The sequence below is a fragment of the Musa acuminata genome, chromosome BXJ3-7 (genome assembly GCF_036884655.1).
Source record: "Musa acuminata AAA Group cultivar baxijiao chromosome BXJ3-7, Cavendish_Baxijiao_AAA, whole genome shotgun sequence".
NCBI lineage: Eukaryota > Viridiplantae > Streptophyta > Magnoliopsida > Zingiberales > Musaceae > Musa > Musa acuminata.
The window spans coordinates 11,046,248-11,058,097 of record NC_088355.1 but is presented as its reverse complement, the minus strand read 5'-3'; the positions used below and the strand labels follow the sequence as shown (position 1 = coordinate 11,058,097).

The 11,850-nt window shown below is 40.8% G+C and overlaps 2 protein-coding genes across 2 annotated transcripts; one reads left to right on the top strand and one right to left on the bottom strand.

Moving 5' to 3' along the window:
- Positions 1-718: 718 nt before the first annotated feature.
- On the top strand, positions 719-2,579 carry LOC135643853 (bidirectional sugar transporter SWEET4-like). Its single transcript, XM_065161223.1, has 5 exons — positions 719-1,014; positions 1,107-1,143; positions 1,224-1,602; positions 1,882-2,001; positions 2,237-2,579. Exons 1-5 carry the CDS (start codon positions 972-974, stop codon positions 2,441-2,443), a joined length of 786 nt encoding a protein of 261 aa, XP_065017295.1. The 5' UTR covers positions 719-971; the 3' UTR covers positions 2,444-2,579.
- Positions 2,580-2,714: 135 nt separating this feature from the next.
- LOC103991675 (uncharacterized) lies at positions 2,715-10,809 on the bottom strand. Its single transcript, XM_009411200.3, has 4 exons — positions 10,690-10,809; positions 10,479-10,585; positions 9,080-9,114; positions 2,715-2,968 (listed from the first exon to the last, which is right to left on the bottom strand). Exons 1-4 carry the CDS (start codon positions 10,690-10,692, stop codon positions 2,901-2,903), a joined length of 213 nt encoding a protein of 70 aa, XP_009409475.1. The 5' UTR covers positions 10,693-10,809; the 3' UTR covers positions 2,715-2,900.
- Between the last annotated feature and the right edge of the window lie 1,041 nt (positions 10,810-11,850).

The window sequence follows — 11,850 nt, the reverse complement described above, 5'->3', positions numbered from 1 at the left end:
TTATAGTGTAAAAGACTCTTTCTAGAAGCTCAAGTCAAAATGCATCCGAACCGAAGATATTGTGACGTGGAAAAAAGATTCATTTTCCAGTGTAAGGAGATCGAAACTGTCGAGACTTCTTCAATTACAAAGTAACGATTTTGTCCGGTCAACTTTTCCGAATTGACGTCCATATCAGTGCCACATCACTGATGTAATGTGTCGACTGTGGTCCACGTGGTCTCGTATCAACCTCTTATCATAATAATCAAATATATATTTATGAGAAGATCATATTGGTGACAGCTACAGAGGAACGATGCATTCGTATCAAAAACAAGCGTCAAGCTGTTGACATCAGCAGCTTCTTTTCCTCATCATTCTACGACGGTATGCACTTCCATAACTCATGCGAACTTATCGAAGAAATTTGACCTCCGAGGAGCCACAGATGGCAATGCGTTGGATGGCCAAAACATCATGATTCCGGCCATGTTATGTTAGCACCGGTGATAGACGTGACAAATGGACAAGTCTAGTAACGCACACAGAGAAAGAGTTGGTGGGTTGCAGGCTTTTATCCTCCTCCACCATTAATGCTTGCTTCTTACCCATTCGCCTTGGCCGTATCCGCCACCGCCATTAATGCTTGCTTCTTACCCATTGGCCTCGACGATGTGGAAACCGCATGAGGTAAATATATAGTTTGCAGCAAATACGGGCAGGCAACCCTAGTTTGAAACAGGGGGAGGGTCGGTTGGCACTAGCTAGGGTTTTCCACATCTTGAAGACAGTGCCATTGTATCCATATCCACACCTTAACTCCGCTCTTCCGTTCCATGTGTTACATTCCATCTGTTGCAGCCATTATCCTTCACCGCCTCCCTCCCTCCCTCCCTCCCTCCTCTATTTAAGCACCCCTTCTCCTCTCCCTGGAGATATCTTCTCCTCAGTAGGTTTCATAGTCCTGGTGTTCTGCTTGTTCTGTGATCATGGTTTCTGCTGATGCCATTCGAACAGCAGTTGGAATCTTAGGTATGCCGAGTTGATCCTTGGTATTTAGTTCTTTGGTCTGTTGATTGGTGAGTATACACTTTGCAAGTGATGTGTTCGCTCTACTTTGGCAGGGAATGCAATTGCACTGGGCCTGTTTTTGTCACCAGTGTAAGCGTGGATTTGATGTACTAAGAATTCACCTTCATGTGGGAGCAAATTAATATCTTGTGTTTGTCATGTTTCGACAGCCCGACCTTCGTCAAGATATGGAAGAAGGGATCGGTGCAGGAGTTCTCGCCGATCCCCTACGTCGCCACCTTGCTCAACTGCATGATGTGGGTGGTGTACGGCCTGCCCATGGTGCACCCCCACAGCATGCTGGTGATCACCATCAACGGGTCAGGCTTGGCCATCGAGCTCTCCTACGTCCTCCTCTTCATCGTGTACTCCTCCGGCAGCAAACGGTTGAAGGTGCTGGTGATGCTGCTGGCCGAGACCGCCTTCGTCGGCGTCGTCGCGCTGCTGGTGCTCACGCTCGCGCACACACACGAGCGACGCTCCATGATCGTCGGCGTCCTCTGCGTCTTCTTCGGCACCATGATGTACGCCGCTCCTTTATCCGTCATGGTAAGTCGGCTCCATCATCGATGCTTGGTCTAAATGTGACTGTGATGGTGAACTAACACGGCACGACTGGCCTGGGAGGAGATCGGAGCCAAAAACTGGACTGTTTCCGTGGCAATTATTGCGGCATCGGTGCACAGCGGAACAAGACGCTCGTCGTCGTCTTCATGCGTCGGTATACGTGTCGCCACGCATGCTGACCTTTCATCCCGTGAACCTTTTCGGATGGCAACAATTAGGGCTCGAGACAAAAGTGATGATGGGCATTATTTTGTGTTGCAGAAAATGGTGATCCGGAGCAAGAGCGTGGAGTACATGCCGCTCTCCCTCTCGCTTGCTTCCTTCTTCAACGGCGTTTGCTGGACCGCTTACGCACTCATCCGTTTCGACCCGTACATCACAGTGAGTTGAAATAGGAATACTGTCATTGCTTTGATAGCGACTCCACAACCCCATGCAGTGAAACCAGTTTAATGGCCCACACCGGCCGTGTGGTACAGACATGCCATGTGAACTGCACAGCAGTTGCAGTACGATCAATGGCTTGGTTATTGATGGCTTGAGAAGAAACAAAAAAAAAAAATTTACTGCATCTGATCTGGTGGCCCGGGCACTGATCTGTTTCCCATTTGCACAGATTCCCAATGGTCTGGGGGTGATGTTTGCAGTGGCGCAGCTGGTACTGTACGCCATGTATTACAAGTCGACGCAGAGGCAGGTGGAGGCGAAGAAGAGGAAGGCGGAGCTGGGGCTGACGGAGGTGGTGGTGGTGAAGGGAGACGCCAACAAGATTGTGAGCGTCCCTATCAATGGCGGCAGCAACGCGGAGAATCGCGACATGTGATGATCGATCCAAGGCTTGACGACTGTTTCTCATATTAGTACCCGAAGGGGGGATGCGTGTTCTTCTTCTTCTTCTTCTTCTTCTTGTTCGACGTTGAAGCTCCACTCCGAAATATATGTTGCTTCCGTGGTGTTCATATATGATTTCCGGTGATAAAGCACGGTTCACCGAGCAAGCCAATGGAATTCGACAGGGAGTTAAATATTAATGTGAACGTCAACAAAAGGAGCAAAAAAATGCGACTAAGCACATATAATTTAACATCAGAGCATTAGGAAAAAAAAAATGTCATTGCAATTCCATGGACGAAGAATGTCGTACAAGGTTTCTAACTGTTAGCACATACATCTTTCTTCAACCTCGCAACAAATTTACATTCTACATGTGTCAACGAAGAAGATGCACTCCAGGATATATTAAAAAAAACAATGTAAATTACCAAACCCACCTCCGTTGCTCAGAAGATAATAATGGAAATGCCCATGGCGAAGCAACCCACGGCTACCCAAGGGCTTAGGCGTTCACCTGAAGCAAAATTGAGGTGGTCATTAGATAACATGCATGTATGTAAACTATAAGCAAGAAGTCACGAAAGAAAGTAATATTATCTATCACGTAAAATATCCGTATGGGTTTATGGAGCATGGCATATAATGCAACAACTCAAATGAATGAAAAAGAAACTAGAATGTTCTTTGCTTTTTTTTCACATGAGTTAATTTACCAAACAAACTAGTGATGTTCATAAATCAGGATTGGTTATTAGCTAATTTCGATTAATGCCTTGATTAAGATGCATGATTGGCAGCTAAGTTAGGAAGCTTAAAATTAAGTTACCAACCCTATTATACTTGAGATATACCATAACATGATCAGTTACGGTTAACAGGCACACGGTTGATCTTATGGATTTCATTCGGTATGGGTTCATTTTGGTGCTATCCTGCACCAATATGTCGGTTGGTCTATCCACCAAATCTTTGAATCACCAAGTCATACATCACAACAAAATGTCAAGTCAGTCTAAGATTCCCGGTCCGCTGTATCCAAGATGAGTTAGACAAGGAATTGCCAATTGAATTGTGTCTATAACACATACGGCAGGAGTGCACAGTTTTGGATCAATGATGAATCACAAGCTACCACTACCCTCCAATTTCCTTTTTCTTTTGGATTCAGAAGCCACAAGAGCATGCCAAGGCCAACACACATGCTTTTCAGGTTCCTAAGCAATGACATTTGTAAGGTAGCGACGCATGTTGAATCAAAATTCTTCTGAAATGAAAGGTGTTGTTACCAAAGAAATGTCAGTTCTTTGGTTGGAGTGTATGAAGTTCTTAAACAGGTTAATATGGATATAAAGTTGGTCAAACTTTAGCTACATTAGGTGAACCAACTGAAAAGCAACACACTGATTCTGGTTGGTGAAAGAGTAGAATTATATAAAACGCACTATGAAAAAGTAATGCGGGTGGATCATTGGGTTGAAGCAGGAGAAAGTTTGTTAAGATAATTTTGTGAAGGTTCAAAGATATTTCAGGACAAGGATAGCAGGTAGACGCTAGAATCTGGGTTGGGATTGGGTCAGTTTAGATGGAAATAATTCACTGAAACAAATTAATCATGATGCCACAGGAATCAACTAGTTCTAGTCAATTTCCGATTCTCAGGAGACTTAGGCTAGGATCCACTAATTTCATGCTCTCCAATGCTTCAAACTGTATCAGAAAAGAAATAAAAGGAAAATCTAGCACCTTAATGACTTAATCATAGCATGTCTGGGTGACCAAGTGTAGGTGCACTACGGCACTATTTTCTGCAATTATTCAATAGATTTAGACTCCAAAGCAACTTAAAATTATTCAAGTGCCAATGGTTATAATCAATGTGTTCACTAAGATTGAGTCACCAAAAAATATGCCCTAGGCTTCAATGAGTATCAAATTTTTCTTACCATGAAATAGCAAAATATCAACAGAGATTGTTATTGATCGATAGATCATAGAAAAAGTGGTGAAACGGAGATGGAAATTTGTACCATTGATGGGAAGCCAGTTTGACTAAATTTTCATCAGCTTAACAATAAGCCAAAATTTGAGAGAGTATATTTATACAGTCACAAACACAACAAAAACTGATTCTTGAGTCTAAGTCATCCACGATTCAGTTTGTTAACCTTCACCCTCTTTCAAGAGCTGTGTAATTTTGGTACTGTCAACTGTGTTCTCATCAAAGTTACAAAAAATGTGTCGTGTACATTAAAGAAATTTGGCTATTCTCTCTATAATGTGATGTGGCAATTTACGTATATTAATTTTACGTTAAGTAACATATTTATATCCTAAAGTTATATAATAAGTATCCTTTCAGTATCAGCATATAGTATTTCATCATTTAAAACTACATAAACAAATTAGTTCTAGAGAACAGACTTTGCAAAAGAAAAAACTATTAGTCGTATCATTATCTCTATTGATGTTTACAGTCACAAAGAGAAGGAAAAGTTTGTTAAAAAAAAAAACTCTCGCCAAAATCAATGCATTTGCATGAAGACAATTGCAAGTGCAATAATCAATTTGCAAGCATGGACCTTAAAGAATATAGGAGATTTATCTTTTAACCAAACTGTCATGAACGATCGTCGCGCACCCGCAACAACTCCGTTCAACGAACCGTTCGTAGCGCTCATCTACATGTACAGTTGCTTGGCAGCATGTTTTGTCTTGGTTTTGAGTTATTTTGTTTGTAAAAATATAAGTTCGAACAAATTACAGCGCTACAAAGCGACCGCTCACCGAACCGAGCAAAACATCCCCAAAACAGCTCCGTTTTCATGTGCCACGGGCTGTTTTCTGCAGTCCGCTTCCGCTCACCAAAACGTCAGCTATCTCAACCCCTTTGAACCCCTCGGGTGGCACAAGACTGGATGGGGCTTCGGTATAGTGTCGGAAGTTGAGCAACCTTTCGCAAGTTCGCACGTTACCTTGACGGGAACTTGTTGTCGCGCCCGGCACCCGGTGAGCAGCTGTTTGTGGACTTGCAGCTGTTCGTTCAACCCTCTAAAGTCCTTGTTTTCCCCCTCTCCCTCTTTTCTCTTGTGCACGCAAGGTGCTCGCTGAATTGCTTGTAAAACTTCCCCTCCTTTCGCGAGATGTCGGGACTTGTCCGTCGCTCGTTCTTTCGAACTAATCAACTTTCTCTTTTACAGGTCCTTCGGGACCTACGAGAGGTTGGAAGTGGGCTGATCTTTGCGGAGCAATATCGCAAGGGCGAAGCGCGACTTAAGCAACACAAGCTAAGTCCGCATCTTTGTCGCAAGGGTGCATCGCGACTTAGGCAACGCAAGCTAAGTTCGCGTCTTGGCAGCAAGGGTGCTTCACGCCTTAGGCAATTTCAACTAAGGTCGTGACATTGTGGTATCAGAGCGGGCAAGCACTTTGAGCGAGCAGCGAAGGAACTTCGCAACTTTGCCATGGCAAAGCATCGTGGCGAATCAAGCAAGACGGGGCAAGCCGGACCCTTGCCCCAAGCAGCCGCAGGTGGGTTGCATGTGCACACTCGCTCTCATGCTGTTGGAGCCGCTCAAGAGGAGCGCGGCAGCGAACATGATGAGCGAGAAGTTGGCTACTCTTCGCGAGCGGAGGAGGCACAATCTGGAGCGCCAACTGGGAAGAAGAGTGACAAGGAGAGACTCACAACGGCGGAAATCGCTTGGATGTTCTTGAAGCGAGCGTGGAGGAACTCTACCATGGCCAACAAAGGCTTGTTGGGGTAGAGAGCTCGCAAGAGGAAGCGAAGATCAGGATCGATAAGGTCGAGGCCCTAGTCGACCGACTGTCAGATGACACCAAAGACTCCGTGCAACACCTGTAGGATGTTGTGGCGGAACTCACTTCAAAGGTGGCCATGCTCACAAGAGCACTAAATGCGAGAGGAAGCAACACCCGTGTTGCACCACCACAAAGCTTGAGGGCACCCGAGCCTCATGGTTATGGAGGGGCCAGAGATGCCAAAGAGCTCGAGAATTTTCTGTTCGACATGGAACAATACTTTCGAGCTACGAGGCCCGATTCTGAAGATACCAAAGTTTCTATAGCAACAATGTATCTGAACAGAGATGCGAAACTTTGGTGGCGAACCCGTTGGGAGGAGATCCAACAAGGTCGGTGTCGGGTTGACACTTGGGAGGACTTGAAGCGGGAGTTGAGAACTCAGTTCCTACCAGAGAACACAGAGTTCGTCGCAAGAAGGAACTTGAGACAACTCCGCCGGAGTACTTCCATCCGAGACTACGTGAAACAATTTTCTGCGCTAATGCTGGACATACAGGACATGTCCGAGAAGGACAAGCTGTTCAGCATCCTCGATGGTTTGAAGCCATGGGCTCAACAAGAACTAAATCGAAGGAATGTCACCGATGTGGTCAGGGCAATTGCTTCTACAGAAAGGCTCACCAACTTTGTTTCCTCTGAAGACCCGGGAAGAAGGAAACAATCTTCAAGCAATCGCCCTCCAAAATATTCTCGAGGGAAGGACCTCGGGGGCGAACAAAAGAAGAAAAGTTCCCACAAAGGGCCAAGCCCGAAAGGCAAGGCCCCAAAACCTGACGGATATTTCTTGTGCGGAGGGCCGCACATGGTGAGGGAGTGCCCACAAAAACAGGCACTAAATGCTTTAACAGCTTTCATTCACCCCCCCAAATCGGACAAGGGTAAGATTGTCGCTCTTAGTTCGAGCAGTTCTGAATCCACCAGCGACGACGAGGACTCGCAAGGACCCCGGATAAGAGCAATGCGTTTGTTGAACGCCATGTGGGGTCAAGTGGGGGAGAGCATGAAGACAAGACTACAAAACGCAGGAAGTGGTGAGTCACCAAAAAATATGCCCTAGGCTTCAATAAGTATCAAAATTTTCTTACCATGAAATAGCAAAATATCAACAGAGATTGTTATTGATCGATAGATCATAGAAAAAGTGATGAAATGGAGATGGAAATTTGTACCACTGATGGGAAGCCAATTTGACTAAATTTTCATCAGCGTAACACTAAGCCAAAATTTGAGAGAGTATATTTATACAGTCACAAACACAACAAAAACTGATTCTTGAGTCTAAGTCATCCACGATTCAGTTTGTTAACCTTCACCCTCTTTCAAGAGCTGTGTGTAATTTTGGTACTGTCAACTGTGTTCTCATCAAAGTTACAAAAAGTGTTGTGTACATCAAAGAAATTTGGCTATTCTCTCTATAATGTGATGTGGCTAATTACGTATATTAATTTTACGTAAAGTAACATATTTATATCCTAAAGTTATATAATAAGTATCCTTTCAGTATCAGCATATAGTATTTCATCATTTAAAACTACATAAACAAGTTAGTTCTAGAGAACAGACTTTGCAAAAGAAAAAACTATTAGTCATATCATTATCTCTATTGATGTTTACAGTCACAAAGAGAAGGAAAAGTTTGTTTAAAAAAAAAAACTCTCGCCAAAATCAATGCATTTGCATGAAGACAATTGCAAGTGCAATAATCAATTTGCAAGCATGGACCTTAAAGAATATAGGAGATTTATCTTCTAACCAAACGGCTGACCAGAATGAAAGAAGTTTTACTAAAGTTAAAAGAAAGATGTGACTAATGTTGTTCAAGCATTTAATAGAAAAAGGGTGACTTGAGATTCTACATTCCTCATGTATTTGCTGATTTAATTTCTTTTATTTTTATTCCATTTCAATATGTATCTTGGAGTGACCATAAAATCAAGAAGAATGTAAATTTAAGGATCAATTACTGACTGAAAACCTCCAATTTTATCTCTTTCAAGTGGTGTAACTCTATCGACAAGCTTCAGGCTTGCTAGTACCAGGCATGATTGCCACTGTGGTGATAAAACTTAGCAATACTTTTCAGCATTCCAAATTATTTGTCATATATGTCCTTATTATTAAACCTTTACTGTACATTTCTTTGTTTGTGCTCAACTATATATTATTTTGGATATAATCTGGACTGCATATGCACTATGCGAAAACTTGAACGCCTGCAAGCTATGGCTGCTTTCAGAACATTGTTAAGTTTCATCATTTTCACTTCTATCACCTATTTGTCAGTTCTTGGTCGACACCTTGTAGTCATGATCTAAGGCTGCATCAACTTTTGACCTTGTTTATGCTCCACGACTAAGTTGTCAGAACATATAGTAGTAGTACTGTCATACCAGTCAAGATGCTGGATGCTTAGATCTAAAATTTCTGCTTGGAATAAATACTCTTGTGAGGCATTATGAATTAGTTTAACCTCCTCTAAAGGCTCTTTCCAAATCAAGAAACCAAAGAATTCAAGATTCATAATTGGTAACCATCATGTGGAATATACATATAACATATGCAGCATTATGATAATCAAACATGCTGTAAGAAACAATCATGTTCAACATCAAAATTTACAGTTTGCATCCAGAACACTCTGTTTCCTAATCAAACTGAGCCAAAAAATATTCAGGCCTTCAAATATAAAGTGCTTTCTACATTATTGCTGCAAAAGTTTGTGCTCTAAAACCTTCTTATAAAATAGAACACATGCAGGTTTCTGTTTGCAATACATCATAAGGTTGAACATTGAACAACATACCTATTCTGGCTGCCTTCCAAAAGAAGCCACGAAACCTGCCAAAAAATAAATTTATCAAACACTTGACTGCAAGATAGATATTTTCCTTGCTACAGTGTAATAACTTAGGAGTTAGAAATTGATATCGTGAACATTTAATTGTGCAAATTTTAAACCCTTCAATTAAAATCATACATGAGTAAACTTGGAAGACAATAACTACTGAAATGAATGTAATAGATTCTGCTGCATAGTTTGAAGATGTTTTGTAGCATATTTCAAGAAAAAATGTGTCTAAACATTGCATAAACTGATAAGTGATCTGTAATCCTGTGACACACCAAGCATTGCTGTTTGAGAAGTTCAAAGATGCTTTTTCAAGCAACCAAGAATTACCTGGTATTCTAACAATCAAGGGTTAGAATACCAGTTGAACTGGTATGTAAAATCCAGAATTTGCGAGTCCGATCAGGAACTGATAATGATATGCCTGATAATTTTTTTAATGATACTGAAATACAATTATATACACTGCCCAAAAAATCAGTATATTGGGCCAATAGTATCTCAAAACCAGTACTGGACTGGTATTCAAATCCTTGTTGACAATCTTTGCAAAAATATCAGTAAAGCAACCTGCTAAATGTTTCCTACTTGACTTTTATCAATTCGCTTGAACCTTCTATCATTTTTTAGACTAAACTACCTTGTATTTTGACAATATTCCAACAATAACAACAACAACAAAGCCATAAGCTGATGTGATAAGCCACTTTTGGATGACCTCCTAGCCCACCATTTGCAATTCGGGATACCAAGGTGGTAGTGAAGGTGCCTCGCGCGACCTAATTTGATTCTAAAATCGGTTAAGACCCATGCCCATGCGATTTGACATTGTTTTACGCTGGTTGTCAGTGACCTAACGCAACACTCCATATTTTTCATTTGGGCTTGGGACCGGCATTCGCAGTGTTTATTTTGACAATATTCCACAAAATAAAAAAAGATAGTCGATTGTCAATCCTCTATATTTGTTTTAACCATTAATCCTTTTCAACACCTTTTTTCAACAATGGAAATTTCCAATCTATAACAATAATATTATTCGGCAGTTAAAGACTGCTCTTCAAATTCGAGGATTTTATCTGCTTCTCTCCATATGCTTAAATCCTTCAAATTCCATCACGTCTTTACCATTCAACTTGATTGCTCGGTAAATATGCTAAATTCCATCGAATGATGTTAAAGAAATCTATTATCATGCTTTCAACCTCTCTTAACCCACAAATCATTAAAATATAAACTCTACGCCCTACCTCCTAGTATCAGCAAAGCAAACAGGATCTCAAAAATGCAACCCTAGGATCGACGATGAAGAAAAAGTAATAACCAAGAAGGGGAAATAGGCCAAGAATCATACCCGGTCCTCTTCTGGAGGATGGCAGGGAACTGCATCTTGATGTAGGTGCAGGTGCAGATAACCAAAAGCACCACCGTCAAGAACGAGTGGAAATTGAACAGCGCCGACTGCGGGAGACGTTAGGCACAACATCGGCATCAAAAATCCCCTCAAGAACTCCCAAATCAAACAAATTTGAACACGAAAAGAGGAGAAGGATGTCGTTCGTTACCATGGAAGGCGATTCAGCAGCTTAATCGAAGGCCTCGATCTGAAGCGCAACAGTAGAGTCTGGAATAGGGCGAGGGCGGAGACGAAGCGCTTTTGTGTCCTCGGTTGGGGTGCTTCGGAGAAATAAATCGAAGTACTTTTTTTCATATTAGTCCCTCAACGTTTTGCGTTTTCGCATTAAGTCCTATTATTTTTATTATTTAAGTGAACATAATACGTCATAAATAATGGAATGTTGATTCGATCGAGATCACATTGGACCGTCCGATCGAGTCGGGTTTGATCAGCTTGGAGAATGGAATGAAAATGATACGTAATATATTATCACTTAGAGAAGGTATCAACTAATTTAGTTGGTAAAAATTTTGATATTTTATCCAAATTTCTTTGTATCAAATTTTATCTTCATCATTTATCTTTTATTAAAATATATATAATTTTAAATAAATATATTTTTGAAAAAAAATTTATCTTTGAGAAATTTTCATAAGACATCTCAACTTCAAAAATTTTATGTAGAACATTATTGATCAAGTGAAAAAATAATTTTACCCTTATGTTGTTGTTTCACCCTCATGCAAGAAAGAAGGGGTTGTGGCAACGATAGCTCTCATTGTCCTCGCATAAGCTAAGACATAGATAGCTCTTATTGCCCATATGCAATAGGTTCAACAAGACAAAAAGGAGAGGAGAAGGTGATAGAGGTACTGACAGTCAAGGAAGAGGCGGGTCCAATAGGAGCCCTACAGTAGGGCAAAAAAATAATGCTGTATAATTTTTTTTAAAGTTAGGATGCTCTACAGGAATTTTTCAAAGATAGGATTTTTTTAAATTCATTCATTTTAGATAAATTTTTCTTAATGAATATTTTAAATTTATTTGTGAAAAATTTTCAAAGTTGGGATGCTTTATAATAAGAATTTCCTAAAGATAAGAGTTTTTTTAGAAAATATAATATATTTTTTCTTGATAAATACTTTAAACAATATATAGTTAAGAATCCTTATGATCTCTCAATTCTTTTTCATTTTTTAATTCTCTCAATTTAAAACCTCTAAACAATGAGACCGTACAAGTTTGCAAATTGAAGACATATTACCTGCTCTAATTATAATTTTCTTAGAAGCATGAACAATATTATCAAATAAATTTTAATAGATGA